Source organism: Molossus molossus, unplaced genomic scaffold (genome assembly GCF_014108415.1).
Source record: "Molossus molossus isolate mMolMol1 unplaced genomic scaffold, mMolMol1.p scaffold_m16_p_10, whole genome shotgun sequence".
Classification (NCBI taxonomy): Eukaryota; Metazoa; Chordata; class Mammalia; order Chiroptera; family Molossidae; genus Molossus; species Molossus molossus.
The window spans coordinates 51,096,580-51,124,315 of NW_023425345.1; the positions used below are offsets into that span (position 1 = coordinate 51,096,580).

General features: G+C 52.5%; 1 protein-coding gene across 2 annotated transcripts; it reads left to right on the forward strand.

The window, feature by feature from the left end:
- Positions 1–27,645, forward strand: ASIC1 (acid sensing ion channel subunit 1). Of its 2 annotated transcripts, XM_036251883.1 has the most exons (12): positions 1–326; positions 1,139–1,516; positions 2,156–2,351; positions 21,774–21,924; positions 22,537–22,664; positions 22,954–23,104; positions 23,430–23,486; positions 23,943–24,096; positions 24,510–24,601; positions 25,119–25,198; positions 25,289–25,393; positions 25,542–27,634. In XM_036251883.1, exons 2-12 carry the CDS (start codon positions 1,155–1,157, stop codon positions 25,644–25,646), a joined length of 1,581 nt encoding a protein of 526 aa, XP_036107776.1. In that variant the 5' UTR covers positions 1–326; positions 1,139–1,154; the 3' UTR covers positions 25,647–27,634. The 2 variants fall into 2 exon arrangements, with proteins under 2 accessions (XP_036107776.1, XP_036107777.1); XM_036251884.1 differs by lacking the exons at positions 1–326; positions 1,139–1,516; positions 2,156–2,351 and adding an exon at positions 18,563–19,243 and having other exon boundaries at positions 25,542–27,645.
- The last annotated feature ends 91 nt before the right edge of the window (positions 27,646–27,736 follow it).

The window sequence follows — 27,736 nt, forward strand, 5'->3', positions numbered from 1 at the left end:
CCTCTCCTCCCGCCGCCTCCCGGCCGGACGATGGATCCCTGCAGATCCCGGGGCTGAGAGCACAGCGCACCGCGCCGAGCCCGGGAGGACCGAGCCGAGGCGAGCGAGCGAGTGCGCGCGGGCGGGCAGGCGGGTGGGCGGGTGGACCGAGCCGAGCCGAGCCGGGCGGGGCGGGCCGCTCCCTGCAGGGCTCTGCGCGGCGTGCCGCGGCGGCCGCCGGCTCCCGCTCCGGGCCATGCGCCCCTCCGCGGCTCGGCGCTGAGCCCGCGTCCGGCCCCGCGCCCCAGGACCCGCCTCCGGCTGCCGGGTTCCCAAAGCCCCCTCAGGTGGGTCTCTGATTCCCCGCCTTTGGCCCACGAAGCCCGGACTTTGCTCCCTTCTCGCTTTCCCCACCTGCTGGGGCGGCTAGGTCTGGGGAGAGGGGCGGGGGGCCGAGTAGGGGATCTGGCTGCGTGGAGAAGCTGGACGGGGAGGGGGGGGGGGTTGCGTCCGGGGCGGGGACAGCTGGCTGTCATAGGGAACCCCCCCCCAATGTATCCACTTCGGTCTGCCCTCACCTCCCCAACCCAAACATACACACATACAGCCTGCGGGTTATGAGAACTAGGAAACGTCCGCAGGTGAGCGCTCAGGCTGGTTCCCTCCCCACCTCCCTGGGGGGTTTCTGGCCCCGGTTTAGCTCAGGGTGGGGTAAGCCCAGCCCTGGGGACACCCTTGATCAGGAGCTCCTGACCCGGGATTCAGCCCATCTGGGGGAGTCTTTGTCTCCAGGATGGGGTGGACATTCCTGTCCCAGAGTGACCCCACATCTGGAGGGAACTCCCTGTGCCTGCCTGTGGGAACATTGGGACTTCCCTCTCGCCCTCCGCACTCCAATGACTATATCTGGGGTCTCCCCTGGGAGAACATTCTCCTCATCTGAGCTGACCCCCCCAGCCCCTGCATTTGGAGGAACCCTCTTCTGGGAGTGAGTGTGTCCCTTGGCCAGCCACCTCTGGGCTGGCACACCAGAGAAAGTCTACCGCCCCAGAGGCAGTGACCTCTGGACATGAAAATTTCAGATGGACACATTTGAAGGTACCCTATGTGTATTCTCATCCCAGGACAATGACAGACTCCCTCCCTTCCCCTCCCTCAGGATCTCCTTGGCCAGGATGGAACTGAAAGCTGAAGAGGAAGAGGTGGGTGGCGTCCAGCCGGTGAGCATCCAGGCCTTCGCCAGCAGCTCCACACTGCACGGCCTGGCCCACATCTTCTCCTATGAGCGGCTGTCACTAAAGCGGGCGCTCTGGGCCCTGTGCTTCCTGGGCTCACTGGCTGTGCTGCTGTGTGTGTGCACCGAGCGTGTGCAGTACTACTTCAACTATCACCATGTCACCAAGCTTGACGAGGTGGCTGCCTCCCAGCTCACTTTTCCTGCCGTCACGCTGTGCAACCTCAATGAGTTCCGTTTTAGCCAAGTCTCCAAGAATGACCTGTACCATGCTGGGGAGCTACTGGCCCTGCTCAACAACAGGTGGGTGGCTCCCACCCATCCCCCCTGCCGCCAGGCTCCTAGAGTTGCATGCATCCCAGTTCCCAGACACCCTATCTCTAACTCCATAAAACCCAGACAGTCTCACCCTCCAGTCCCCACCAAACCTGCCACTCACCTCAAAGGAATTGGGGTACTGCTGAGCATTCAATTATGGGCACCCAATTTCTGATCCCATTGTAGTCCAGAACAACTCTGCCCCTACCCAACTTGAGCTGTGAGACATCATCACCCTCTCTGGAGTGACTCTGCCCACCCTCCTGTCACTATGTCTTGATCTCCTCACTTGGGGCATGGGGACAGACCATCTTTAAAGGGTAGAGACTATAAAGCTATAGATCCTGCCCTGATCTCTCTGTCACCCACCCCACCCCCTTACCCTTGCACTGTGATGCCCAGGCCCTGGGGAGCCACTGCAGATACTTCTGTCTTCTCAGATCCCATGGGCAGGTCTTCTGGACATGCCTTGCTCTCTTCTGTGCCTATGCCCAGACCTGATCCCCAGGGCTGAATGCTGCCCTCCCCCATCCCCTTGAGGTTGGGTATGGGACACTGGAGGCCAAACAGAGACAGGAACAGAAGGTCATACTGATCCATGCGCTGCTCACCCCCTGGCTCCAGGTATGAGATACCAGACACACAGATGGCAGATGAAAAGCAGCTGGAGATACTGCAGGACAAGGCCAACTTCCGCAGCTTCAAGCCCAAGCCCTTCAACATGCGTGAGTTCTACGACCGCGCAGGGCACGACATTCGAGACATGCTGCTCTCCTGCCAGTTCCGGGGGGAGGTTTGCAGCGCAGAAGACTTCAAGGTGGTGAGTGAGTCCCCTGGTGCGGAGTGTGAGTCAGCTGGGCCCCCAGGGGAGGAGGAGACTAGGAGCAGGTGAGCTTCTCATCCTGCTTGCTACTCTGGGAGAGGGAGCTGAGTGTCGCTGGGACTCAGAGGGGATTTTTTTCAGCGTAGGGGTGCGTTTGCTCTGTGTGAGGGCTGGAGCCTCAGTCTTGTGTCAATGATATGGCAACAAAGAGAGCCCATAGTGCTCAACGCGCACGCACACACACACACACACACACACACACACACACACACAGAGCCTGGCATGGCCCTGACCCCATCAAGCTTACCTTCTGGGCCACAGGTGTCAGAGCTGGGGAAGGGGGTCTGAGGATCATCACCTGGAAGGTGGAAAGAAATGCAGACTTTACCATTCCACCCACTGAGTCAGAATCTGCATTTTAACAAGATCCTTAGGAAATTTGAATTAAAGTTTGAGAAGCACTGTGAAACATGAAAAGTAAAGAAAGCTTTCTCTTAAATAGCCAGATACTCTGTGCCACTCCACCCCCATACACACACTGCACTGTCCAGTTGGGTTACCCCCTTGCCACAAGAGCCACAGAGCCACAGTCTAAGGAAGAAGAAATGATTTGGGGTACACAGTCATGGCTGAACTGGAAGCTCCCTTTACTTCTTAAAATGGAGATGCCCCACAGACACTACCCCCACCCCATAGATGGGGCTGCCTCAAAACCAGCACTCCAGGGAGGGTTAGGGGAACTGACTGGCATCTAGGGTACCAGGTGATCCTAAGCAAGTCATACAGGTTCCTGAGGGGGTAGAATCAGACAGAAGCTGGAAAGGGACCAGAGGATCTGGAGCCATGTATGAAAAATAATACCAAATGAGAGGATGATGCTTGTAACTCTTCAGAATGCTTTCTAGCCTCTCCTTCAATACCCTAGATAAATAGCCATATTATCTCTACTTTACAAATGCACAGACTGAGAGGTAGAATGAGTTGCCCTGATCTCACATAGCTGGTTAGTGACAGATTCAGGATTAGAATGCATGTCTCATTAAGTTCTAAAGCAGTGTACTCTTTTCGTTAACATTGCTGACCCTGGAGCCAGCATATCTATTTCCAGTTCTGGCCATTGCTCTTTGAAAACCCAACTTCCTCTAGGAGCTCCCTGCTCTCCATGCCTGCCCCCAGTTCTCCACTCTCAGGACTTCCCCTTTCTCCCTGCCCATTTTCTCCCCTGCTTGCTTCCTCCTAGCATTATGGGAGCATGAACTGCATTTGTTTGTGTAGAAATGTTGGAGCCATGATCATGCTTGTTTTTTCCTGCTGAGGTTACACAGTACTTTCCAGTCTTTTAAAGCCCCACTCTGGCCCTGGCCAGTTTGGCTCAACGGTTAGAGCATCGGCCTGCAGTCTGGAGAGACCTGGGTTCGGTTTCTGCTAAGGGCACGTACCTCAGTTGCAGTTTGTCCCCGGCCCTGGTTGGGTTGTGTGGGTGGCAGCCACTCGATGTGTCCCTTTCACATTGATGTTTCTCTCTCTCTCTCTCTCTACCCCTCTCTCTCTCTCTCTCTCTTCCTCCTACTCTATCTGAACAAAAAATGAAAAATGTCATCAGGTGAGGATAAAATAATAATAATAATAATAATAATAAAGCCCCACTCTGCAGACCATTTCATGAGCCTTTGTCAGGCCTACCAGACAAAGGTTACATGACCACACTGCTTGCTGAGCCAAGCTGAAGGGGAGCTAAATGTGATGCAAGAACAACTTTCCACTCTCTTTTCCTTCCTCAAAACAGGAGAGTCCTGGATTCCCCTGAGCCCAAGACCAAAGTGTTCCCAAGCTCACCAACTATGCTCCCAAGAATAGTAGAACTGTGGGTGAAGGTGGAAGTGAAGGCCAAGCTCTCCTCCCCCACACACCCAACACACAAGCAGAAGGGACCACTGAGGAAGAGAAAACCTATTAGCTTGGATGGTTTGTAGTGTTAGAGGAGGGAGGAAATTGCTTGGCTTAACCTGGAAAGGTGCTCAGGTATAGGATAGGGGTACAGTTAGTCCATAGAGAATGTTCAGCTGCTCCATTTGTCTCTCATGTCCAGAGAGATTCCAAGTGGTGATGGTAAGACATGTTTGGTTTATGGAAATAAAGATACTGGAATGTGATCGTTCCATGTTTTCTGAGGGGATAATTCTAAGCTGTCAGATGGGGATAGAATTGGTTCAGAAAGTTCTGGAGCAATCTGAGTTCTTCCTCTTGCTGGGGAGAGAGATACAGGCTAGGACCTTGCAGGCCCAACACTGGCACTTCTTGGTCTGGGTTGTCAGGGAAGACCAGGTGGTTGCTGTTTCTGAGCCTTTGTCAAGGACCTGACCCTGAATCTGGCCGAACCCAAACCTCTCAGTCCCTCTTTCTTCCTTCTCTGGTTGACCTCGCTGCCGGACCCTTTCCATGTCAGGAACTCTACCACTACTGCCCATAGGGATGTTCCTACATGGATGGACCTGTGTTGTGAGTCCATACCTGACACCTCTCTGGTGGAGGAGGGCTCTGGCACCCCTCCAGCTCCTTGGTTCTGAGGGGCACAGGCAGTCCTTGCCTGATGCTCTACTTTCTTCTCTCCTTGGTCTCATAGTGAACATCTGCCTTTTCATCCTTGCCATTCTTTGCTAGACCAAAAGGTGTGTATCTAGACACTAGACAGATGTGACAGTGATAGAAAACATCTGTACTGGGTCAGAGCTTGGGGGAGAGCATCTTGACACCTTCTACCACCTCAAGAGCAGAGGTTCTTAACTGGGGGTCCAAACCATGGCTCAGTGTTTGCATGGGCACCATGTAAATTCTTTTGCAGGTGTCAAAGGGCAACCCTCACCCTGGCCAGTGTGGTTCAGTGATTAGAGTGTCAGCCCGCACACCGAAGGGATACCAGTTCGATTCCTGGTCAAGGGCATGTACCTGGATTGCAGGTTGGATCACGGGCCCTGGTCAGCGTCATTCGGGAGGCAACAAATCGATGTGTCTCTCTCACATCAATGTTTCTCTCTCTCTCTCTCTCTCTCTCTCTCTCTCTCTCTCTCTCCTCCTCCCTCCCATCCTCCCTCCCTCTTTCCCATTCTCTCTAAAGATCAGTGGAAAAAATATCCTTGGGTGAGGATTAACAACAATAACAACAAAAATCAAAGGGCAATTCTCATCCAACTTGTAAGAGGTTGTGTATGTGAGGGTCTGTGAGAGAGTGTGTGAGACTGTGTGAGGATCTGTGAGGGTGTGTGTGAGACTGTGTATGAGGGTCTGTGTGAGGGTGTGTGTGAATGTGTGAGATTGTGTGTAAGGATCTGTGAGGGTGTGTGTGAGGGTCTGTGAGGGTGTGTGTGAGGATCTGTGTGAGTGTGTGAGGTTGTGTGTGAGGGTCTGTGAGTGTGTGAGGATCTGAGTGCGTGAGGGTCTGTGAGGGTGTGTGTGAGGATCTGTGTGAGGGTGTGAGGTTGTGTGTGAGGGTCTGTGAGTGTGTGAGGGTCTGTGAGTGTGTGAGGATCTGAGTGTGTGAGGGTCTGTGAGGGTGTGTGTGAGGATCTGTGTGAGGGTGTGAGGTTGTGTGTGAGGGTCTGTGAGTGTGTGAGGGTCTGTGAGGGTGTGTGTGAGGATTTGTGTGAGTGTGTGTGTGAGGGTGTGTATGCTCCTGGAGGATGGTTCAGGGGGCATGGGAATGGCATACTCTGGTCCCTCAAAGGCCCCAGCTCCCCTGGTAGGACAAGTTTTTCCCCAGATATGCTGAACCCTGCTCAACCTCGGGATAATCTGTTGGTCACAGAGTGTTTGACAGGTCCATCCCCCTGCTGTGGCTGAGTCAGCTTGGGAGAATGGGGGTGAATAATGGGGAACCGGGGCTAAATCAGGGAGGAACTGGTTGGAAACTCTTTGAGACTGAAGAGGCAGAGGGCAATGGGGAGAGTATCCCCATAGCAGCTGAGCTGGGTAGGCCTCAAGAGCTCTCTCCTGAGCTACCAAAAGAGCAACCAGGGACCCACCCACAAGACTCCCTCTGCCCTGGCCACCTCTTTCCCTTCATGGTGGGTGTTTGGTTGCCAGGGCAACAGGATCTGAGGCTGCACTCTCCCACCCCACCTTCATGCCACCCAGGCCAAGGTAGGGCAGAGGTTCCATGGAGGGGCCCAGGGGCGCAGCTGTCTGCCGGTGTCTGGGTGGGGGCTGGAGGGAGTGAGCACAGTTGCAGCTGGTGCCAGCCTCCAGCTGCACCTTATCTGTCCCTGGCAGTAGGAGTGCCAATGTGGCTGGAATGCTGAACAGCACCGAGGGGAGGGGCTGGCAGATGGTTGCCCAGTCTGCCCTCTGCCACCCCCTCCTCCAGCTGGGACCCAGAGCCTCTGCCTGGGGGAGAGAGAAGTGGAATTCATTTCTGGACTCTGGAAAAGAAGGAAAGGGAGAACAGAGACTGGAAATCCTAGGGGTGGGATTGTAGTGAGGATACTATTCTCCCTGAGGAGGGATGGAATTGGGGGACAAGGGATGGGGGATGGGAATCCCTGAGAGGCCACAAGCGTCCCCCAGGACTCTGGAGTGCGGGCAGGAATCCCCCAGAGGACAGATGGAGGATGGACACTTAAATCCCCCTGGAGTTCTGGAGGCGGACAGGAATCTTCTGGAGCACCTATGGGGGTGAGATACTAATATAACAGGTGGGTGTAGGTGGGTGATTCTGGGACCCAGAGGGGAGGGAGAGGTCACCTTAAAGTAAACAGAGCCCAGGATGGCAAGTCCCAGGGAGAGCCAGGACTAGCAGGGAGGTACCTTATCCCCAGGGTGGGCTCTGCCCCTTCACTGACACCTCTCACACCCACACACCTCACCCCATAGCAGCTCTGACCAGCAATCCCAGAGAGGGCCCAACCTGACTACCTGGGTCTGTTCCCTCCATCTAGGTAGGGAGTGGAAGGGCTACTGAGGGGAAAGGCTGCACAGACTGCCATTCAGAGGAAGAAAAGAGGGTCGTGGGCTACTCCACCCAGAGGCCTGGTGATCTTCATGGGTGAAAGGGAGCTCCATCCACCAGGGAAGACTGCACGGATTGCAGAGGGATAGGAGAGCGGAGTGCAGAGAGGAGAGGCTCTCTGCACCTAGGGGTTCCTGGATACCTCCTCCAGCCTTATCCTTCTCGTCTCTCCTCCCCTCCCTGAGAAAAGCCTGAGGTTGGAGGGAAGAGACTGGAGTAGAGCCAGTTGCAAGAATTCAGGGGACCCTAAATTTCTCTCTCTCTGCATTTTCTCCTCTTTCCTACACACACACACACACACACACACACACACACACACACACACCCTTCAGCTAACTCAGTTTCCTCTCTCACCTCCTCTGTTCCTTGACATTTCTGACTCCACCCATCTCCCAGACTATTGTCAGCTAAAAGGCTACTCTAAGTCAATTGACCTCCTGGCTGTTGGCTAAAGTGACAAGGAATTGATGTAAGTAACTAAGTGCCTCCGGGGGCAGAGCAGGGAGTGAAGGGTGGGGAGGAGGAGCCGCGGGCCTTGCTCTTGCCCCAGCCTTTGGGCAACTGGAAGGTGTGACCCTCTTGCCCCAGTCTTTGGGCAACTAGAAGGTGTGACCCTGCCGCACCTGCGGTGGTCCAGGAAGCAGAGTGGAAACCTGCAGCGAGGGCGATGGTTCTGCTGTGGGTAGGAGTTGCTTCTGAGCATGATTCAACTTTGTGGAAGACAGTTTAAATTCTGGGGGGATGGTGCAGGAGGCTGAATATTAGGAGGAGGTTCGTCAGTTTTCACTTGATTTATTCTTGTGACAGAGCCCCTTCTGAGTGGCAGGCTCATGCTGGGTGGTGAATGGGCAGACCCTGCTCCTGCCCTCAGGGAGCTTAGAGTGAAGGGCAGGACCCTGGCAGGCTCAGAGCAGAGAGGGCGGCGGTACCAACCAAAGCCTTAGGAGCAAGGAGCAATGTGCCAGGGATGAAAGGATCCTCAACATCTAGGCAGAGTCCTCCCAATCTTCCCAGCCCAGCTCAGCTACTCAAAAACTTCAGTTTAGTAGAATGTGTGCCTTCTCCCCCACCCCAGCCTCCCCTAGCTGATAACCAGCCCAGCCCTCCCCAGCAAGGGCTATTTCTGCCTTTTGGCCCCTTAGGCACAAGCCGTCCCTAACTGGGTGTTTGAGGAGGCTGCTCCGGGAGCCTCTGCTCTCCTGCTGAGAACTTTCCAGTCAGGACCCTGTGTGGGAATTCTTGGAGGCAAAACTGAGAACTAGACTGCACGAATGAGAAGTGGTACCTAGTTCGGGGGAGGCTGTTGGCACTCCTAGGCTCTCTTTTGGGCATCATTTCATCTGCTCTACTTCTGAGCTTCTAGGTCCAATTTCCTGTGAGGAAAGGGGTCTCTGCATGGACTGTTGAATTATTCGTTGCTAAGGGGCAGCCCCTCCTCCAGCCTCTGGGAGCCCGGCTAAGCCCACACGGGCACATGTGTGGAATGGATGGGCAGTACTGACTGTCCTGTACGCATGGAACACTCAGTCCTCATGGAGAATGAGTATGAGACTGCTGTGTATTTATCTCGAGGGGACGTTCCCCTAAGAAACTAAGGATGGAGACTCTGCCACCCCAGGCTCTCCAAAGCCATTCCCAAGGGAGACGGAGGGCAAGTTGTGATTTTTCTGAACTCCTGTGAATTCTCTTTTTAAAAAAAAAATTTTTTTTTTATCCTCACACGGGACATTTTTTGATATTTTGTTCAGATAGAGTAGGAGGGAGAGAGAGAGAGAGAGAGAGAAACATCGACATGAAAGGGACACATCGAGTGGCTGCCACCCACACAACCCAACCAGGGCCGGGGACAAACTGCAACCGAGGTACATGCCTTTAGCGGGAACCGAACCCGGGTCTCTCTGGACCGCAGGCCGACACTCTAACCGCTGAGCCAAACCGGCCAGGGCCCTGTGAGTTCTTAGAAAGAAAACCCTGCCCAGCTGGTGTGGCTCAGTGGTTGAGTGCCCACCCATGCACCAAGAGGTTGCTGGTTCAATTCCTGGTCAGGACACATGCCTGGGTTGTGGGCTTGATCCCCAGTGGGGGGTGTGCAAGAGGCAGCCAATCTATGGTCTTTCTCACATCGATGTTTATATCACTTTATCCTTCTCCCTTCCTCTCTCTCTAAAAATCAATAAAAATATACTTTTTTAAAAAAGAAAGAAAACCATTTCCTATTCCTCTCATCTGCATCCTCTCAATGCTTCTGACAGACCTGGGGGCCTGGGAGTTGGGGCTGTGTAGCTTAGTGTGTGTGTGTGTGTGTGTGTGTGTGTGTGTCCAAATGGTGTGTCGCATCGCTGTGTGAGGCTGGAAACATCCCTAGGGGAGAGACTGCTGCAGTGGCCTTGACCATGGACAGCAGCCAACTCAGCCGCCCTCAAGACACACTGTATGTGTGCCCCAAGTGTGCAAGCACACATGTGCACCTCTGCGTGCATGGTTGAGTAGGGTGTGAAGTGGACACGTGTGGATGTGCACGGGAGTATGTGGCTCATGTGTGGCTGTGGGAGCGAGATTGTGTGCGGACAACCTCTGGTCGCGTGTAGAGCGTGTACCAGCAAAATGAATCATCTCTTTCAGTCTCATTTTGCAATTTACAAATTCCCTTTACTTTAGCTCATGTGATCCTCCTAATTCTGGGAGACAGGAAGATGTTAATATTTTCATTTGAAAGAAGAGGAAACTGAGGCTCAGGGTTGTTGGGTGACTTGCCTGAGGTCACACAGCCAGGAGATGACAGAGTAGGACCTTAACTTCAGATCTTCTAAGTCCAGGTTCTTTGTGCATGACCTAGGAGCAAGAGTGTGGTGTGGGGTGAAGGGTACTCCAGACTCCCCAGCTACCCATACTCTGTAAAGAAGCAGTGTGGTGAGGCAGGAAGGGAAAGAAAGGATGCAAAGGGGAAGGAATGCCAACCTCAGGTTGAGCACACCAAGGCTTTTGACTCCTCTGCCTTTTAACTGCGCCATTTGTCCAAGTCCCAACCTTAGACAAACCCACCACTGCTTTCTTCATGGTGGCCCCAGGACAGCCGAGCTCTGTCAGAGGAAGTCACACAGCACACCAGCTTGAGATCACATTTCGTTCATGACCAACATCCTTAAATGGGCTGCAGTGATGCCTAGCAACCCCACTGTGTTTTCCTGGTCAACCTGCTCTCCCCAGTGATTACTGCAAACTTCCCCACTCTTCTCAAATAGCCACGCTTCCGGCCCCCTTCTCATCCTCAGCAGATGACCTTGGGCCCACTTCACAGAGAAGATAGAAGCCTTGGACTAGGTCTCCTAATTCCTCTGAAAACCAACCCCCAGAGGGGAACATCCATTTTATCTAGGCTGAAATCTCAACCAACTCTTTCCATCTGATCTCTTTCTACCTTTATAGGAATTTTACGCTAAAGATTCTGCCTCTTCCTCCTCTACATTCAGTTTCTCTCTCTCCAGTGGGACCTTCTCATTGACACTGAAACGTGCTTAAGACTATCCCATCTTGACTTAAATAGCTATCACGACAGTTAACATTTATTGAGCACTTACTATGCATCAGACTTTAGGTTAAGATAAAAATCAAAATACAGCCCTGGCAGGTTTGGCTCAGCAGTTAGAGCATCGGCCTGCGGTCCAGAGAGACCCGGGTTCAGTTCCCGCTAAGGTCATATACCTCGATTGCAGTTTGTCCCCGGCCCTGGTTGGGTTGTGCAGGTGCCAACTGCTCGATGTGTCCCTTTCACGTCGATGTTTCTCTCTCTCTTCCTCCCACTCTATCTGAACAAAAAATGGAAAACTGTCCTCAGGTGAGGATAAAAAAAACACACACCAAAATACAAACATCCAAACTCTACAGCCCCTTCCAACTCCCCCACACACTATTTCTCTGCTTCCTTTCACAGACAAAATTCTTAAAAGTGATGTATATATTCCACTGTCTTCATTTTTTCATCTGTAACTTTCTGTAATCCACTCCAGCCCCCCCACCCCTCCCTGTCCCCAGCACTCCACCAAAATGGTTCTAGCTAAGTGACCCTCATGTTGCCAAGTCTCACAAACATTTTTTTTTTATCCTTTATCTCTCAAAAAACAATCAAAATGATTGACCACCACCCATTTTTTCAACCATTCTTTCCTGACAACCATGCTTTCTCTGTTTTCCTCCTCCGTCTACTCACTCCTTCTGTCACTTTGCCAGTTCGTTCTCTTGTTTGACCGTTAAACCTTGGCACCACCCAAGTCTCAATGCCAAGCCTTCCTCTTCTTTTAAATCATGAGGTTATGATTGAATGCTATAACTTTATGAATTTTTATTCATATATTTTTATGTTGATGTATCTTACAATTTAATATTTTACATATTACATTGGTATGTATTTAATTGGTATAAAAGTGTAAAACAGTTCCAGCACCTCAGAAAGTTTCTCCATACCCTTTCCTAGTCAACACTACCACATACAGATTAACCAGTATTCTGACTTCCATCAGTATAGAGAAGTTTCTGTTCTTGAACTTTCTAGAATATATGTGTCCTCCATGCAGTATATTCACTTTTGTGTCTTTTTTCTTTTGCTTATAATTGTGTCTGTGATAGTCAGTCTCATTGTGTGTTATATTAGTTCTTTTTCAATGTTGTGTAGTGTCTCATTATATAAATATATCACAATTTATCCATTTTATTCTTGCTAGACATTTAGGTTGTTACTAGTTTGGGGCTACTATAAATAAAGCTAGTATGAACATTCTTTTGTTGTTGTTGTTGTTGTTCAGATAGAGTGGGAGGGGGGAGAGAGGAAGAGAGAGAAACATCGACGTGAAAGAGACACATCGAGTGGCTGCCACCCACACGACCTAACCAGGGCCGGGGACAAACTGTAACCGAGGTACATGCCCTTAGCGGGAACCGAACCCAGGTCTCTCCGGACTGCAGGCCAACGCTCTAACCGCTGAGCCAAACCAGCCAGGGCTGAATATTCTTGATCATGTCTTTTGGTTGATATATACACTCATTTCTCTTGGGTATATAACTAGGAGCTGTGGTTAAGTCATAGGCCAGGATTCTGTTTAGCTTTAGTGGATACTACATAATCAGGCCTTTCTTCTTTCTCTCTCTCTTTTTTTAACTTTATATTCTATTCTTGGGCAGTCTCGTCTTCGCTCGTGACTTCAGTTACCATCTACACACTGCCAGCTACCAAATGTATCCCTCAGCCCAGCTCTCTCCTCTTTGCATCAGTCCCAGTTGCCCACTTTCCACCTAACATCTCCACTTGGATGTCCCTAAGGCTCCCAAAAAACAGCATGTGCAAAACCAAATCCATCACCTTACCTCCCAAATGAGTCCTTTACTTGTGTTTCTGATCTAGATGGCCACCCATCATTCACCCACTTATGCAAACTAGAAGTTATCCCTAACACTCCCTCTCCTTCACCCCCCCCCCCAATTAATAGAATCTGCCAATGTTGTTTCCTAAAAATCTCCACCCCATCACCCTGTTCTAAGCCACCCCACCACTCCATGTCTCACCTAAACCTGGCTTCCTAACAGGTCTTCTAGCATCCTCTCTGGTTCTTCCTTGGTGGTCTCTTCAAACCACTTCTCTGAGCACTTGGAATCCTTCCATAGGGAGTCTCCCATTGTTCTTGGACCAGAATCCTTACCCATGGCCTTCAAGGCCTGAGGGGTCCAGGTCCTGCCTGCTTTTCTAACCTGTTTTTACCCTGCTCTCCAGCTACAGCTTCCTCCTCTCACTCTATCCCCTCAGGGCCTTTACACAGACTCTCATTTCTGAAATACTTACCACTCCCACCCCCCACACATGCAGACTTTTACCTAATTACTCCTCTTTATTCTTTTTTTTTTTTTTCCTAAAAGGGCTGGAGAGCACCCAGGGGTCTCAAACCACCCTGGCAGGAAAGGGCGGTTAGCAAGCTGAAAACTTGACTGGGAGGAATCTCTGAGCTAAAGCCAGCCCTTCCTCTTTATTCTTTTTTCTTTTTTTTTTAATCCTCACTCGAGGACATTTTTTCCATTTTTTGTTCAGATAGAGTGGGAGGGGGAGAGAGGAAGAGAGAGAGAGAGAGAGAGAGAAACATCGATGTGAAAGGGACACATCGAGTGGCTGCCACCTGTACGACCCAACCAGGGCCGGGGACAAACTACAACCGAGGTACGTGCCCTTAGCGGGAACCGAACCCGGGTCTCTCTGGACCGCAGGCCGACGCTCTAACCACTGAGTAAAACCGGCCAGGGCCCTCTTTATTCTTTAGATTGCAGTTCAAACATCACTTCTTCAAGGAAAGAGAAACCTTTCTTGATTACCTAGTCTGGGTCAGATTCCCTGTCACTCACCCCCATAAAATTATAGTTTTTAATAACACCATAGTTTGTAATTAAATATTTATTTTTATGATTTTTAAAAGTTTGCCCTGGCTGGTTATGCTCAGTGGTTAGAGCATCAGCCTGCAGATCAATGAGTCGTGAGTTCGATTCCAGTCAAAGGCATATCTCTCTCTTTTTTTTTTTTTTTTTTTATCCTCACCCAAGGACATTTTTCCATTTTTTGTTCAGGTAGAGTGGGGGGGGAGAGAGAGGAACAGAGAGAGAGAGAGAAACATCGATGTGAAAGGAACACATCGAGTGGCTGCCACCCGCACAACCGACTAGAGCCGGGGACAAACTGCAACCGAGGTACGCGCCCTTAGCGGGAACCGAACCCGGGTCTCTCTGGACCGCAGGCCGACGCTCTAACCACTGAGTAAAACCGGCCAGGGCCCTCTTTATTCTTTAGATTGCAGTTCAAACATCACTTCTTCAAGGAAAGAGAAACCTTTCTTGATTACCTAGTCTGGGTCAGATTCCCTGTCACTCACCCCCATAAAATTATAGTTTTTAATAACACCATAGTTTGTAATTAAATATTTATTTTTATGATTTTTAAAAGTTTGCCCTGGCTGGTTATGCTCAGTGGTTAGAGCATCAGCCTGCAGATCAATGAGTCGTGAGTTCGATTCCAGTCAAAGGCATATCTCTCTCTTTTTTTTTTTTTTTTTTTATCCTCACCCAAGGACATTTTTCCATTTTTTGTTCAGGTAGAGTGGGGGGGGAGAGAGAGGAACAGAGAGAGAGAGAGAGAAACATCGATGTGAAAGGAACACATCGAGTGGCTGCCACCCGCACAACCGACTAGGGCCGGGGACAAACTGCAACCGAGGTACGCGCCCTTAGCGGGAACCGAACCCGGGTCTCTCAGGACCGCAGGCCGACACTCTAACTGCTGAACTAAACCGGCCAGGGCAAAGGCATATATCTCAGTTGTGGTTTATCCCTGGCCCTGGTCGGGGTCGTGCAGGAGGCAACCATTCAATGTGTCCCTCTCATGTCAATGTTTCTCTCTCTCCCTCCCTCCCTCTCACTCTATCTGAAGATAAATGGAAAAATGTCCTCAGGTGAGGATTGAAAAAAATTTTTAATAAAAACTGATGTCTGTCTCCTCGTTAGACAGTAAGCTCATTGAGGGCTGGATCCTGGTCTTCTGTGTGTCCTCAGCACACAGACACTCAGGAAATATTTGATGACTAAATGAAAGGATGAAGAAGAAGAAAGCGATTTGGAGAATAACCTAATTCTAGTCTGAAGCCCTCTCCTTGCTCTCTATGAGATTTGAAGAGGTCACTGTGCCTCACTTTCCTCATTTGTCATATGGAGGTGAAGTTACTCAACCTGCTTATTTCACTGGGTTGTATCAGGATCCCATGAGATATCATTTGAAAAGCATGAAACATTCCACAGATGTGAGGGGTGGCTGGAATTCATAGAGAGATGTGGATAAAGGCAGAAACCACTAAGTGATCACACATAGCGGAGGAGAAGCACTGGCTAGGGAGTGATGTGGGGAAGGTCACATCCTTGGACAGGGCATTCAGAGTTGAGTGCTGTGCACGTGTGTCTGCCTGGCTCTTCTCCTGGGGCCCTCCGTGCATGCTTAGGGGTCTGTGTGTGCTGCTTCCTCGCCTCCCCGTAACTGTGAAAATGTTGGATTTGTCTACTGGAACGAGCTGAGATAGGAGAGAATGTTGGAAGATGGACAAGGCCATGGCCGGCATGGCTCAGTAGTTAGAGCATTGACCTGCGCACTGAAGGGTCACAGGTTCGATTCCCAGTCAAGGGCACTTACCTGGATTGCAGGTTCAATCTCCAGCCCAGGTCAGGGTGCATTCAGGAGGCAGCCAATCGATGTGTCTCTCATATTGATGTCTCTCCCTCTCTCCCCACCTACCCTCTCCCTTCCACTCTCTCTAAAAATCAATGGGAAAAATATCCTCAGGTGAGGATTAACAACAACAACAACAAAACCCAAACAAACAAAATGAAAATAGACAAAGAAGTGCAGTTAGAGTGTGTGTTCTGTTTGTGTGTGCTTCCTGCCCCACAAGAGGGCTGTGTGTCTATGTGTAGAGAAGTGTGGTGTGCAATGTGGGTCTTTGTACTTGTGTGGGAAAGAAGTGTCCAGCCGCACCAGATTTGCTGTCCTCTGAAGCTGCTCCGTGTACACGCCTTTCTCCATGGTGAGGCCCCTGCACTGGAAGCTTTCCCTGCCTTAGTTTCTTCCTTCTGGAAGTCCAATCTACTTCCCCGCCAGGAAGTCTAAAGGAAGGGGACAGTGCCCTCTAGTGAGTGTGGAACATATGGCCAGCCCAAGTCTCAACCTAGCCCAAGTCTGGAACCCACCTCCGAACACATCCTGAGGACATACAAAGCCCCACAGCTGAGGTCTGGTAGGCAGGATGAAAACGCACATGGGACAGGAAGCAGAAGAGGAGCCCATGAATACACACAAGAGAAGCATGCGGACAACAGCTAAGGGTGACGTCTCTCTCATCTTATCTATCTCTAGTTGCCCAGGGTATTCCTGGTCTTTCTTGATTCTTGTTTCTCCACTTGGTCCTTGGGTCCTGCTCTTTCATTCTCACAGTCCCTGTCCTCAAGGAGCTACTGGTCACTTGACTCATGCCTGAAGGGCCTTGAGCAAAACTGGACCTTTTAGTCTGTTCCTTGGGTGGACACTAACTGCCCTGTAGAGTCAGAGAAGGTTTCTTGGAGGAGGTAATGTATGAATAGGGTCTTGAAAAATGAGTAGAAGTTCTCCAGATGGAGTCCAGGGAAGGCACGAAACTATGGATAAGCCTAGAGTCTGCAGAATGGGAGAAGGGCATGGTGGCTGGGTGAAGGGGAGGTAAGGCTGGATAGTAAATTGCAAAGGCGCATGGGGTTGGGGTTGAATTTTACCAAGAGGCGCCGGGGAGTCAGAGAGGGTCTTTAAGCAGGAGAATGGTCAGAATTACATAACGTGGACTGCAGGTGGGGAGAAACTGCAGTGATGAGGCGGGGGGATTGGGGAGACCCGTTGAGAGGCTGTTGTTTGGGCAAAAGAGGAGGAGGCCAGTCTGAGAGCAATGGTATAAGAATGGAGAGGGGCCAGATTTCAAAGGCTGTTCTTCTCTGGGGCCTTTGTGTCCCTGGCAGCAAAGCTGAGGCCAAAGGTCCCACATCAGTCAGTTCTGCTAAAACTTGGCACCCTGCCTTCCATACCCAGCACACTCCAGGGTCTCTGCATGTAAATGGAGAAGGGAAGATCTGTCGGGGCAGACAGGGGAGAGAGGGGGGAGGAGGATAGGACCCAGGGCTGTGGGATGCTTAAGGAGTGGTAAGGCCCAAGTATACTTGTCTGACCCCCACTGCTTCTCCTCCAGCCCTGCAGAGGAAGGGTTAATATGATTCACTTCCCTCCCTCCCCTCCTCAGGTCACCTTCTAGGCCCTGGAGACTTGGCTGGTGGCTCAAGTTCCTCAACCAGTGGCCCTGAGTAATCAGAGCCCACAGAGGGGCCAGGGGCCTGGGGGAAGGGAATGAGCAATTGAGGACAAGGTAGCCTCAGAGACTGAGGGGTTAGGGGCATCTGTGAGGCTGAGGGTTTGGGGGGGTTCCCAGGTTGGTTCCTAACACTCTCCACCTGACCCAGGACCCAGTCTCTGCTCTGATCTCAGTTTCTTCCACCCACCAGAAGAAAATTCCTCGAACTCCTCTCCTGGACTGCTAGGGGGTGGGCAAGCTGGGGGGGGGGGTGTGATCTGTCAGGAAGCTCTTCAGCGGCAAGAGATGGGGTCCTTCCCTCCAGTGCCGGGAACTGGCCATAAATGAGTCTGTGGTCAATGAGAGACCTGTGCTAATGGAACCTGGGCTGCCCCCCAAGCCACAGAAGGGAATAGAGGAAAGTGACCTAAGCTCAGCTCTGCATGGGGGAGGGTGCTGATCTGAAGCAGAGATGTGGCGAGAGGAGAAGACATGGGGTCAGGGACCTGCTGGAGGGAAACTGGGAGTTAAGGGAGTGTTAGGAAGTTGGGGAGAATTAGGGATTCAGGAAATAACTAAAAGTAAATTGGGGTCAGGACAGTGATTGAAAGGAAACTGAGAATCAAAAGGAATAATTAGAAGAGAACTGGGGTATAATGGTATATTGGGAGAACTGGGGAGTCAGTGAAATAGTTGGGGGGATTATGAGTCAGGGGAATTGGAGAAGAATGGGAGGTCTGAGAGAATGCCAAGAGAGTGTGGGGGCTCACATGTCTCGGAGGCATGGCTGGACCAGGTGAGAACGAGTGAGAAGACCCTGAACTGGGGTAAGATGTAGGGGATGCTGAGGAACAGATTGGAGGATGAGGGGAAGCTTGAGTGTGTGTGTGTGATGGAGAGGAGCAGGGACTGTTGCTGGCTTGGTAGAGGGAACAAAGGACTCTGCTGGGTCCCATCTCACCTGCAGAGGTGGGTACCAGGAGCCCTAGGATTTTCGAGGTTTCCACTGTCTTCGACCCTCTGCTTCCTGCTGGAGCTGGTGACAAAAAAAGGGGCTCCATCCCCCCTTCTCTCCATCAGTCTCCCTTTCCCACTGCCATCAATTATTCATCAGCCCAGACACCCGCCATCCCTGGCAGGGCAGGCTGATCCTCCTCTGCATGCCCCGCCCCATCTCAGCCACACTGCCACAGAGGCCCTGCTGAAGAAGGACACAGCCAGCCAGTGGCAGAGACCTGGCAGAAGGGCTGGGTGGCTGGCCCTGGCAGACCTTGCCTGGAATCACATCTCCTTCCCTCTTCTTCTGCCAATCCCCTGGTGCCAGGAAGCCCCTGGTGAAGATGCCAATCCAGATCTTCTGTTCTGTGTCATTCTCCTCTGGAAAGGAGGCCCCAGGACCATCGGGAGATGTTCAGGGTCCCCACCAGCGGCAGCAGCAAGACAGCTCAGAATCAGAATCAGAAGAAGAAGAAGAAGAAGAAACGGAAAAAGAGGCAGCTAGAAGGGAGGCCAGCGAGGGGGATTTGCCCATGGATTTGGTGGCCTTTGCCAACAGCTGCACCCTCCATGGTGCCAGGCACATTTTCATGGAAGGGGGTCCAGGGATGAAGCAGGCCCTGTGGGCTGTGGCCTTTGTCCTGGCACTGGGTGCCTTCCTGTGCCAGGTAGGAGACCGCGTTGCCTATTACCTCAGCTACCCGCACATGACTCTGTTAAATGAGGTGGCCACCTCGGAGCTGGCCTTCCCAGCGGTCACCCTCTGCAACACCAATGCCGTGCGGCTGTCCCAGCTCAGCTACCCTGACTTGCTCTACCTGGCCCCCATGCTGGGGCTGGATGAAAGTGATGACCCCGGGGTGCCCCTCGCCCCCCCAGGGCCCGAGGCCTTCTCTGGGGAGCCCTTTAACCTGCATCGCTTCTACAATCGCTCCTGCCACCGGCTGGAGGACATGCTGCTCTATTGCTCCTACTGTGGGGGGCCTTGTGGCCCTCACAACTTCTCAGTGGTGAGTGGGGGCCCACGCCTGGCATGGCACACCAAAAGTGTCTACCATGGCTCACCCTAACTGTCACTTTCTGGGGCTGAGGCTGGTGGGTCCTGCTCCTCCCCACCTCACCTGGACCACCCACCCTCTGTGACATGTCTCAGAGAGGCCTGGCCAGGCTCACCCAGGAACCCCAGGGTCTGGAGCTGGGCTGCTATTCCCAGTACTGCTCTTCCTGTTAAAATCTTGAAAGATATCTGTGCTAGTTGGTAATTAGTTGCTGATCAGGGGCCCCTAGTGTTTCCCTGAATATCCTCCAGAGTGTCCAGACCTGTGATCCAACAGGGCCCTGTCCCTTACTCCATTGCTGAGGTCAACCACTGACCTGTTGGTCTGCCCCTGTGCCTTGCAGTAACTATTTTTACTATCGTCCCTGGACTGGAGCAGAGGCAGGTGCTGCTGGTTTCTGGAGGTGGAAGAGTGTGCAAGGGAGGCAGGGGGTGGGGACAGCTCTCATCTCCATCCCACTACCCTCTTGTCAACAGCTCTTACAACAGGGACTTCACTGCATCCCCCCTCGGTCTTCCTGTGCTCCTCCTACAGTGTGTGTGTGTGTGTGTGTGTGTGTGTGTGTGTGTGTGTTATTCTGAGGGAGAATAACAGGCCTCCTCTAAGTCCCTCCCACTCCCTGCCCCCATCTCTAAGTGTCCAGGGACCCTCTTCCTGGGGAAGCTCTCATTGGGAGGGTCAGCCTCCTGGTTGCCTTGCCACCCCGGAGTCCCAGGCCTTTCCTGCTGAAGGATCAAGTGGCACCTCACCTTTTCCCCAGTATAGCCTGCCCAGGTGCCAGGTGCCACACACTTATCCCTCAGTCCCCAACTGCCTTCCTAGTGCAGGAGCAGGTGGGTGTCATCATATATGTACATCAGAGATCAATGATAGACAGGCAGGAACCTGGAGGTTTGGTCCACTGGGCCTCAGACAGGCCAGGAGATACAGGAACACCAGACAAGGAAGGGATCAACCTGGCTTCCTTCCTCTGGACCTAAGGGTAGAGCAAACACTTTTCACCCAGAACCACAAGATGGCAGCAGCAGCCCACCAGCCAGCAGCGTGGTTCTGAGCCAGGGCAGGCGGGAGCTCCCAGAGGGCCTCAGCCACCTAGAGTCTCTCACATACCCAGATGGAAGGTGGGCATGGGTATGTGTCCATCCTGGAGGCTGGGGCTGAATACCACAAAGCCCAGTAGTGGGGCTGGGGGGCATTAGGAACTGTCAGAGTTCTCTTTCCACCTCATCTCAGGTCCTCACCCCCTAAATGGGGTTCAGCATATTTTCTTTTCTGGAGGGGGGAAGAGGAAGCTCTTTTAGGAAAGCGGAAGGGGGCTAGGGCTCTATTTTCTAGTAACCCTCTCTCCCCCAGCTGTTCCAGTCCGCTCGGACACTGTCTCTCCTGTTCTCTGTCTGTACTCACCTATGACTCGCTTTGTAGACCACGTCACCATCCAGCAGTAGTAAAACACACTCACTGCATTTGTGGGAACCTGGAGGCATTCAGGAAAGCTGTGGAGAAAGGACCATAAAGAACTGGTCCAATCATCTCTCTGTGGGGATAAGGGCTACTCTGGGGCATGGAGAAGGGAGACCGCCCCCAGGGTGGGGATCTGTTCGGAGGCCCTGACAGACCTGCACAAGCATTGCCAAATGTGCCATACCCTGGGTGCTCAGCTCCCAGTGCCGAGAGAAGAGATGTTGGTGCGTGGGTGACCATGGTCCTCGGCATGGCAACTGGGTCTACTTTCAGGTTCTGGTGATAATGGGACAATGATGGACACAAGGGGCTAATGGCTGATGGAAATAAAAAAGCTTAACTTGGTGTAGAGGAGGGTCTTGGGGAGAGAATTCGGACGCCTGGGGTGAAGTGCAGGGGTAGGGCAGTGATGGGATTCCGTTGATGGAGGAGTGTGTGTCAGGGTCCCAGCAAGAAAAAAAGATTGCCACTCAGGTAGTTTAATTGAAAAGAATTTAACAAAGGGACTGTTTACAGAGCTGTGGGCATAGTTGAGGAAACCAATAAGAGGGTTTGAGGCCGCTAGCAGTGCTGGGAAATTGTCACACACACAGGCTGAAGGTGCACAGGCCACTGGCTGTGCAGGGAGCCCTCCTGGCAGGGTTTCTAGTCACCGAGGGTCTAAGCCACTGCCTGAGCACGCTCAGAGACATGGGGGTGGGGAAGGAGAAGGGCCCCATCTCTTCCTCCTTCTGCCCCCTGATTCCTAACTGATACCTCCCATTGGCCAAACCCAACTGGAAGCCTGTCCAGGTAGCAAAGGAACAGCCCACCAGGGATCAGCTTTCCAGTGCACACAGCAGGGCAAAGAAGGGCAGAGAATGGGTGGGAAAGAAGATGAGCGGGCTACACAGGAGGAATCAGCCCTGAAGGGTGTTGCGATTCCAGCAGCGGGGGGGGCAGTTTGGGACAGCCCTTGCTGGGTACCAGGAGTGGGGGGGAGTGCTGGCAGGACTCTTAGGCTCTTCATTCTGCCCACCAGGTCTTCACACGGTATGGAAAGTGCTACACATTCAACTCTGGCCGAGATGGGCGTCCACTGCTGAAGACCATGAAGGGTGGGACAGGCAATGGGCTGGAGATCATGCTAGACATCCAGCAGGACGAGTACCTGCCTGTGTGGGGGGAGACTGGTATGTCACCTCTCGGGGGCCCCTCCCAATGGTCCCAGGCCTCAGCCTCTGCCAGGGGACTCCTGGCCTCCACTGTGGGACCTGAGGAAGGCCTTGGGCTCTCCTCTGTTCCTCCCAGCATCTCACCATCTCCTTCTCTGACTCTACCTGACTGCCACACTCACATTTCCTGGCTCAGTCACTCTCCAAGGTAACCAGCCATCTCTTTCCATCAGTGGCCGCCACTTGCTCTATAAATAACTCCCTCTCTTCTTGGGCTGCCTCTGTCTGTCTGGTCTCAGGGGCCGTGGGGGCAGAGAGAGATGGGGGAGAAGGGAGAAAAGGAGGGGGAGAAATGGAAAGCATCTGAGACAGTGAGAAAGAATTTGAAATACCAAGATGCATAGCAGAAGCCAGGTAAGAAAAGAAGTGTGTAGGATGCAGGGGTTATCAGGGCAGCATGGGTCTGGTGAACCCAGAAGGCAGCCAGGGATGGGCTGGGGTCCCATAAATGGATCCCCCAGTCCCAGTGTATGCTGTGCTTATTCCCAGGAGAGGCAGATGTCTCCAGTTCTGGAGGAGGTTAGGGAGTCAGAAGCCCTCCCAACACCCCTCCCCCCCTCATTCTCATAGATGAGACGTCCTTCGAAGCTGGCATCAAAGTGCAGATCCACAGTCAGGATGAACCTCCCTTCATCGACCAGCTGGGCTTTGGTGTGGCCCCAGGGTTCCAGACCTTTGTGGCCTGCCAGGAGCAGCGGGTGAGAAGGCCACATGAGGATGGTCCCAGGGTGGTGTGTTGAGGGGTCAAGATGGAGTGATGGGCAATCACTAATGGGAGGAACAGATGAGCGAGAGCCTGGGTAGCGATCTGACTAGTAAGAAGCAGGAATGAGCTAACAAACTGGGATGCTGTCTAAACTCTGAGATGCTCAGAGGCTGCAGAGGGAGAGGGGGCAGGACTCCTGAATTGTGCATCTTGTCAGAGAAGTCCATAAGGTGACTTGGGGAGAAGTCCCCACACCCCCAGCTCCCTGGCTCTCCCAGCAGCTCATCTACCTGCCCCCGCCCTGGGGCACCTGCAAAGCTGTTACCATGGACTCGGATTTCTTCGACTCCTACAGCATTACCGCCTGCCGCATCGACTGTGAGACCCGCTACCTGGTGGAGAACTGTAACTGCCGCATGGTGCACATGCCAGGTCAGGCCCCAAAGCTCCAAACACAGTCCTGGGACCCCCTCAGCCTACACTGCCCCTCACCAGTTCCCCATGCATATCAACCTCCATGGAAGCAAGACCAGCTGGCTTCTCCCTAGCCCCATTCCATACCCATATGTCTCTGACCTCAATTCCTGCCTGTATCTACAGGGAGGGGTGGGAAGGGTCACCTCCAGGACAGACTGGGGGCTAGCTATTCCTACCCTCTTATTCTCTTCCAGCTCCCAGCTTCTAGACTTCTGTTACAACCACTGTCACAAGAGCCCTTTAATCTTCATCCTGCACCACTGTCTTTTCTCCTCTGTAGGGGATGCCCCATACTGCACTCCAGAGCAGTACAAGGAGTGTGCGGATCCTGCTCTGGGTGAGCACCCCTGTCCTGGGGCAGCTTGGGGGGAGGAAAGGAGGACTGCCAGCCATATTCACAGGGGGTTCAGACCAAGCTCCCGGAAGCTTCAAATAACTCCTGTATCAGGCTTCCCCTGAACTCTCCTGTGTCTGACTAGCAAGGCTGGGAACAGCATCTCTAGAGGCCCTTGTGAAAAATGGACAAGGGTTACCTCAAGAGGCTCTCACCCTCTCTCCTCAGTATCTCAGCTGGTTGACTCCTGAGGGGTCTGAAGGAATGAGATATAGACTAGGAAATACCCATGGGAGTCTGGGTGGGGATCAACACGGGGTGGGCACAGGGCTGAGGTGAAAGGTCAGAAAAAGAGAAGGGGGCCCAGAGTTCCTTTGGACAAGACCAGGATGTGTGTGTTGGGAAGGTGCTGGCAGAAGGGCACCACTCAACTGGTGCCTCTCACCTGGCTGGGCACAGACTTCCTGGTGGAGAAGGACCAGGAGTACTGTGTGTGTGAAATGCCCTGCAATCTGACCCGCTATGCCAAGGAGCTGTCCATGGTCAAGATCCCCAGCAAAGCATCAGCCAAGTACCTGGCCAAGAAGTTCAACAAGTCTGAGCAGTACATAGGGTAAGGTCTCTGGCTCTGCAGGGTGGGGCCCTTGGACTGGGACTGGGATCGGTGTCAGCAGGCTTTGATGGGGGCCAGCAGGCAGGAGGAAGTTGAATCTGGAGTGAGGAAAGATCAAGTCGGAACAAGCAGGGAAAGTGCCTCTTTCTCTTTCCTCCTCACCTCATCCTCTATTTTCATTCTCCTTGTTGTAACTGGATCACCTCACACTTATTAGTGTGTAGAGCATCTTTTTGTATATGCCATCACATTTAATTCTCACAGCAACCCTAAAATGCAGGTATTCCCATCAGCATCTCATTTGATGGATATGAAGACTGAGATTCAGAGAGGATAACTTACCAAAGTCACCTAGCTAGTAAGGGACAGAGATGTGACTTGAACCTAGGTCTCCTCCCCCAACCCCTCTGCAGGGAGAACATCCTGGTGCTGGACATTTTCTTTGAAGTCCTCAACTATGAGACCATTGAACAGAAGAAGGCCTATGAAATTGCAGGGCTCCTGGGTGAGCTGCTAATGGCACCTGTCCCCTTCCCATGTCATGGACATGGTGTGACACCCTAACACCCAAAGCAGGCTGCTCACCTCTGTCCCATGAGCTCTTCCTCCTCAGCCATCCCCAGGGGCCTTTACCTAAATTTAGTTGTCTTGGTATGTGGTAGAGGGAGGGGGCTGAGACTTCTCTTAGGACAAAGTGGAAGAGATAGGGTTGTGGTTATGAACGGGTGACTATTTCATACACCCTTGAATATTTGCCTAGAGAATAAGAATGTTGGAATATTTTATAAACGATTATTTTTTTCTGAATAATACCTATTCATTTGAGAAAAGTAGGAAAAAAAAGCACAGAAAGGCATGGAGAAGAAAATAAAGACCCCATCAGAATCACTTTGCGTTCCTTCTATGCAAAGACTATCGATCCATTGATCTTTCGTAATTACTGCTTACCTGCCCCCGTCCCAGTGGGCTCTGAGGCTCCCATTGTGTCTTGACCCTACTGACCTCCCTGTGTCCCCTTGCAGGTGACATTGGGGGCCAGATGGGGCTGTTCATCGGGGCCAGCATCCTCACCGTGCTGGAGCTCTTTGACTACGCCTACGAGGTAAGCAGGGGTAGGGCGCCAGGGCGGGGCCATGGAAGGGGCGGGGTTCCAGGCCGCCCACACACCCACCCACCACCCCACATGTCCCAGGTCATTAAGCACAGGTTGTGCAGACGGGGGAAGTGCCAGAAGGAGGCCAAAAGGAGCAGCGCAGACAAGGGCGTGGCCCTCAGCCTGGATGACGTCAAAAGACACGTGAGGGAGCAAGAGCTGGGTGCCCTCCGGCCCCGCCCCTTCCCCACCACCCCTGGACCACGCCCCTTGCCACCTTTTCTCCTTTGCCTCCCCCATGCCCTAGCACCACCTGTCAATAACCAGTCCCTGTCCTGTGCTGTTCCCCTAGAACCCGTGTGAAAGTCTGCGGGGCCATCCTGCCGGGATGACGTATGCTGCCAACATCCTACCTCACCATCCCGCCCGAGGCACTTTTGAGGACTTTACCTGCTGAGCCCTGCAGGCCACTGTACCAAAGGCCTAGACTAGGAGGGCTAGGAGAGCAAAGGGGCCCCCAACCGCCCCCCACATCTGCCCTGGGGATCCATTCCCCTCTCCCAAGGCAGCCCCCCACTCCTGGGCAGTCCTTTCCTCTTGTGTGTGGTGAGGAAGGAGTCTTGACCATAGAGTCCTCTCCTTGTCTCTATCCCATTCTTTTTATTTTTAACTAAACTAATCTGAAAAAGAAACTAAAAAGAGAGAACTGGGCAAGTGACCTCAGGTTGCCCCCTTCTGCTCCATGCTGCCCCTCACCCCCACCTCCCAGCCTGAATTCTGTCCGCCTGGCTGTCTGTCATCTGAGTGTCCACCTACATTCTGCTGCCACCAGTCACCAAAGCCCCCTCCTAGTGGGGGGTGGAGGGGATCCTTCAGATCTGGAATTTGGCCCTAAACCAGAGAATGTACCTTGAAGGGGAGGTATAGTGGTGGTGGGGGCTTCCCTAGCCTTAAGAGACCCTCTCAACCCAGTGACCACCTCCCAACCCCAAGTCTCCAGGCAGGAACTAAGACCCCCCGCTCTCCCCTCGCCACACACCATGTGAAGTCACTAGGGAGATGGGGGTGGAGATCCCTTGAAGAAGTGGAGATGGGGACAAGATGTGGCCCTGGTGCTGTAGGCCACATCCTGATATCTAAAAGTTCACTCCCCCACCCCAGAGCTGCTAGAAAGAAATCCCAAGAGGCAGCCCTCCTCTACCATCCCTTAAAAGATTCAGCTGGTTGGCTTCCAGCTCAGGGAGAGGGGCACGGGTGCCTAACTTCACTGGTCCCATCCCCAGGGGCTCCTGCAGAGGGCCACATCCATAAATTTTGTTATGGAATTCTCCCAACCCCTCTTCCCCAAATTCATTTGCTTCTCTCAACAACCTCATCTGCATTTTCTATTTCTATATGATACAGACTCTATATTGCTATATCTCTGTATATACTTTCCCCTAACTCTGTCTGTCTCTGCCCCATCCCCTCTTGTCTCTAAGAACCATCCTTCCACCCCAAGTACCCCTTCCCATGTTTCTGTTCCCTCCCTGGTCTCTGAATGCCTTCACCTGTATAAAGAGTTGGACTCTCTCCCCTGGTGTCTGTACTGTGTACACACATCCCTCTGAGAAGCACAAGGAGACGACACGCGCATTGTAACCTTCGCACTGTCTTGGCGGCGACATAAAGAAAGCTGTGAATCACAAGCTCTGCCTCTTTCTGGCCTCACCCTCTCCCCCTAACTTGGGCATCCTCTGTCCTTCCTGTAGCCTTAACATTCCCTATCCTGCTCCCCCCACCCCAACGCCCTTTCTCTGGCTGCTTGTGGCCTCCCAAGGGAAGGGACTGGTACAGAGAAAGCTTCCACCTGAGGGACAGAGATCTGCTCTGCACGCCAAGCCAAGGGTTTCAAAGACAGAAGGAGCTATGGATCAGTGACTCCTACAGGTAGAGCAGTGGGGTGCTGATAGGCAGAAGCTGAGGTCCTCTAGTCAGTGGCCTTTCCCTCCTTCTTGATGCCCAGTCTCTTTTCCTCACCTGATACCCAAGCCCATCACTTATATTTTCTGGTGAGGTGCAGTTTTCTGGGAGAAAAGAGAGGGGAAATTGAAAGCTATTCCCACCTTAAAGAGAAATGAGTGAGGTAGAGGGCCTGCTGTACCCCTTCCACCAGGCTGTCCTCCCAGGCCAGAGCCCTGCTACTTCTCCGGCCTTCTCTGCCCAGCTATCTCTTGGTCTCCAACACCAGAACAAGACCCATGATAGGCCACCTGTGCATTGGCCTGGAGCTGGAGAGTGAGGATATAGGATCTTTGGAAACTTTTAGTTTCTGGTAGTTCCTTAGAGAGCAGACCTCTCCAGAGGGAAGCAGGAGCACGGCCAAGGGGTGTGCATGGGATGGAGAACAGCAGGCAGGCCTATGGGTGATGCATGCCTCTGGTCTAATAAATTGGGTTTCAACCATCTCCTCTTCAGTGTCTTCTTCTCTTATCCGAATAATACTTAGGCCTTCCCATTAAGAGCCTAGAGCTAAGCTTGGCTTGGGACCAAACAACCAGGTTTGGA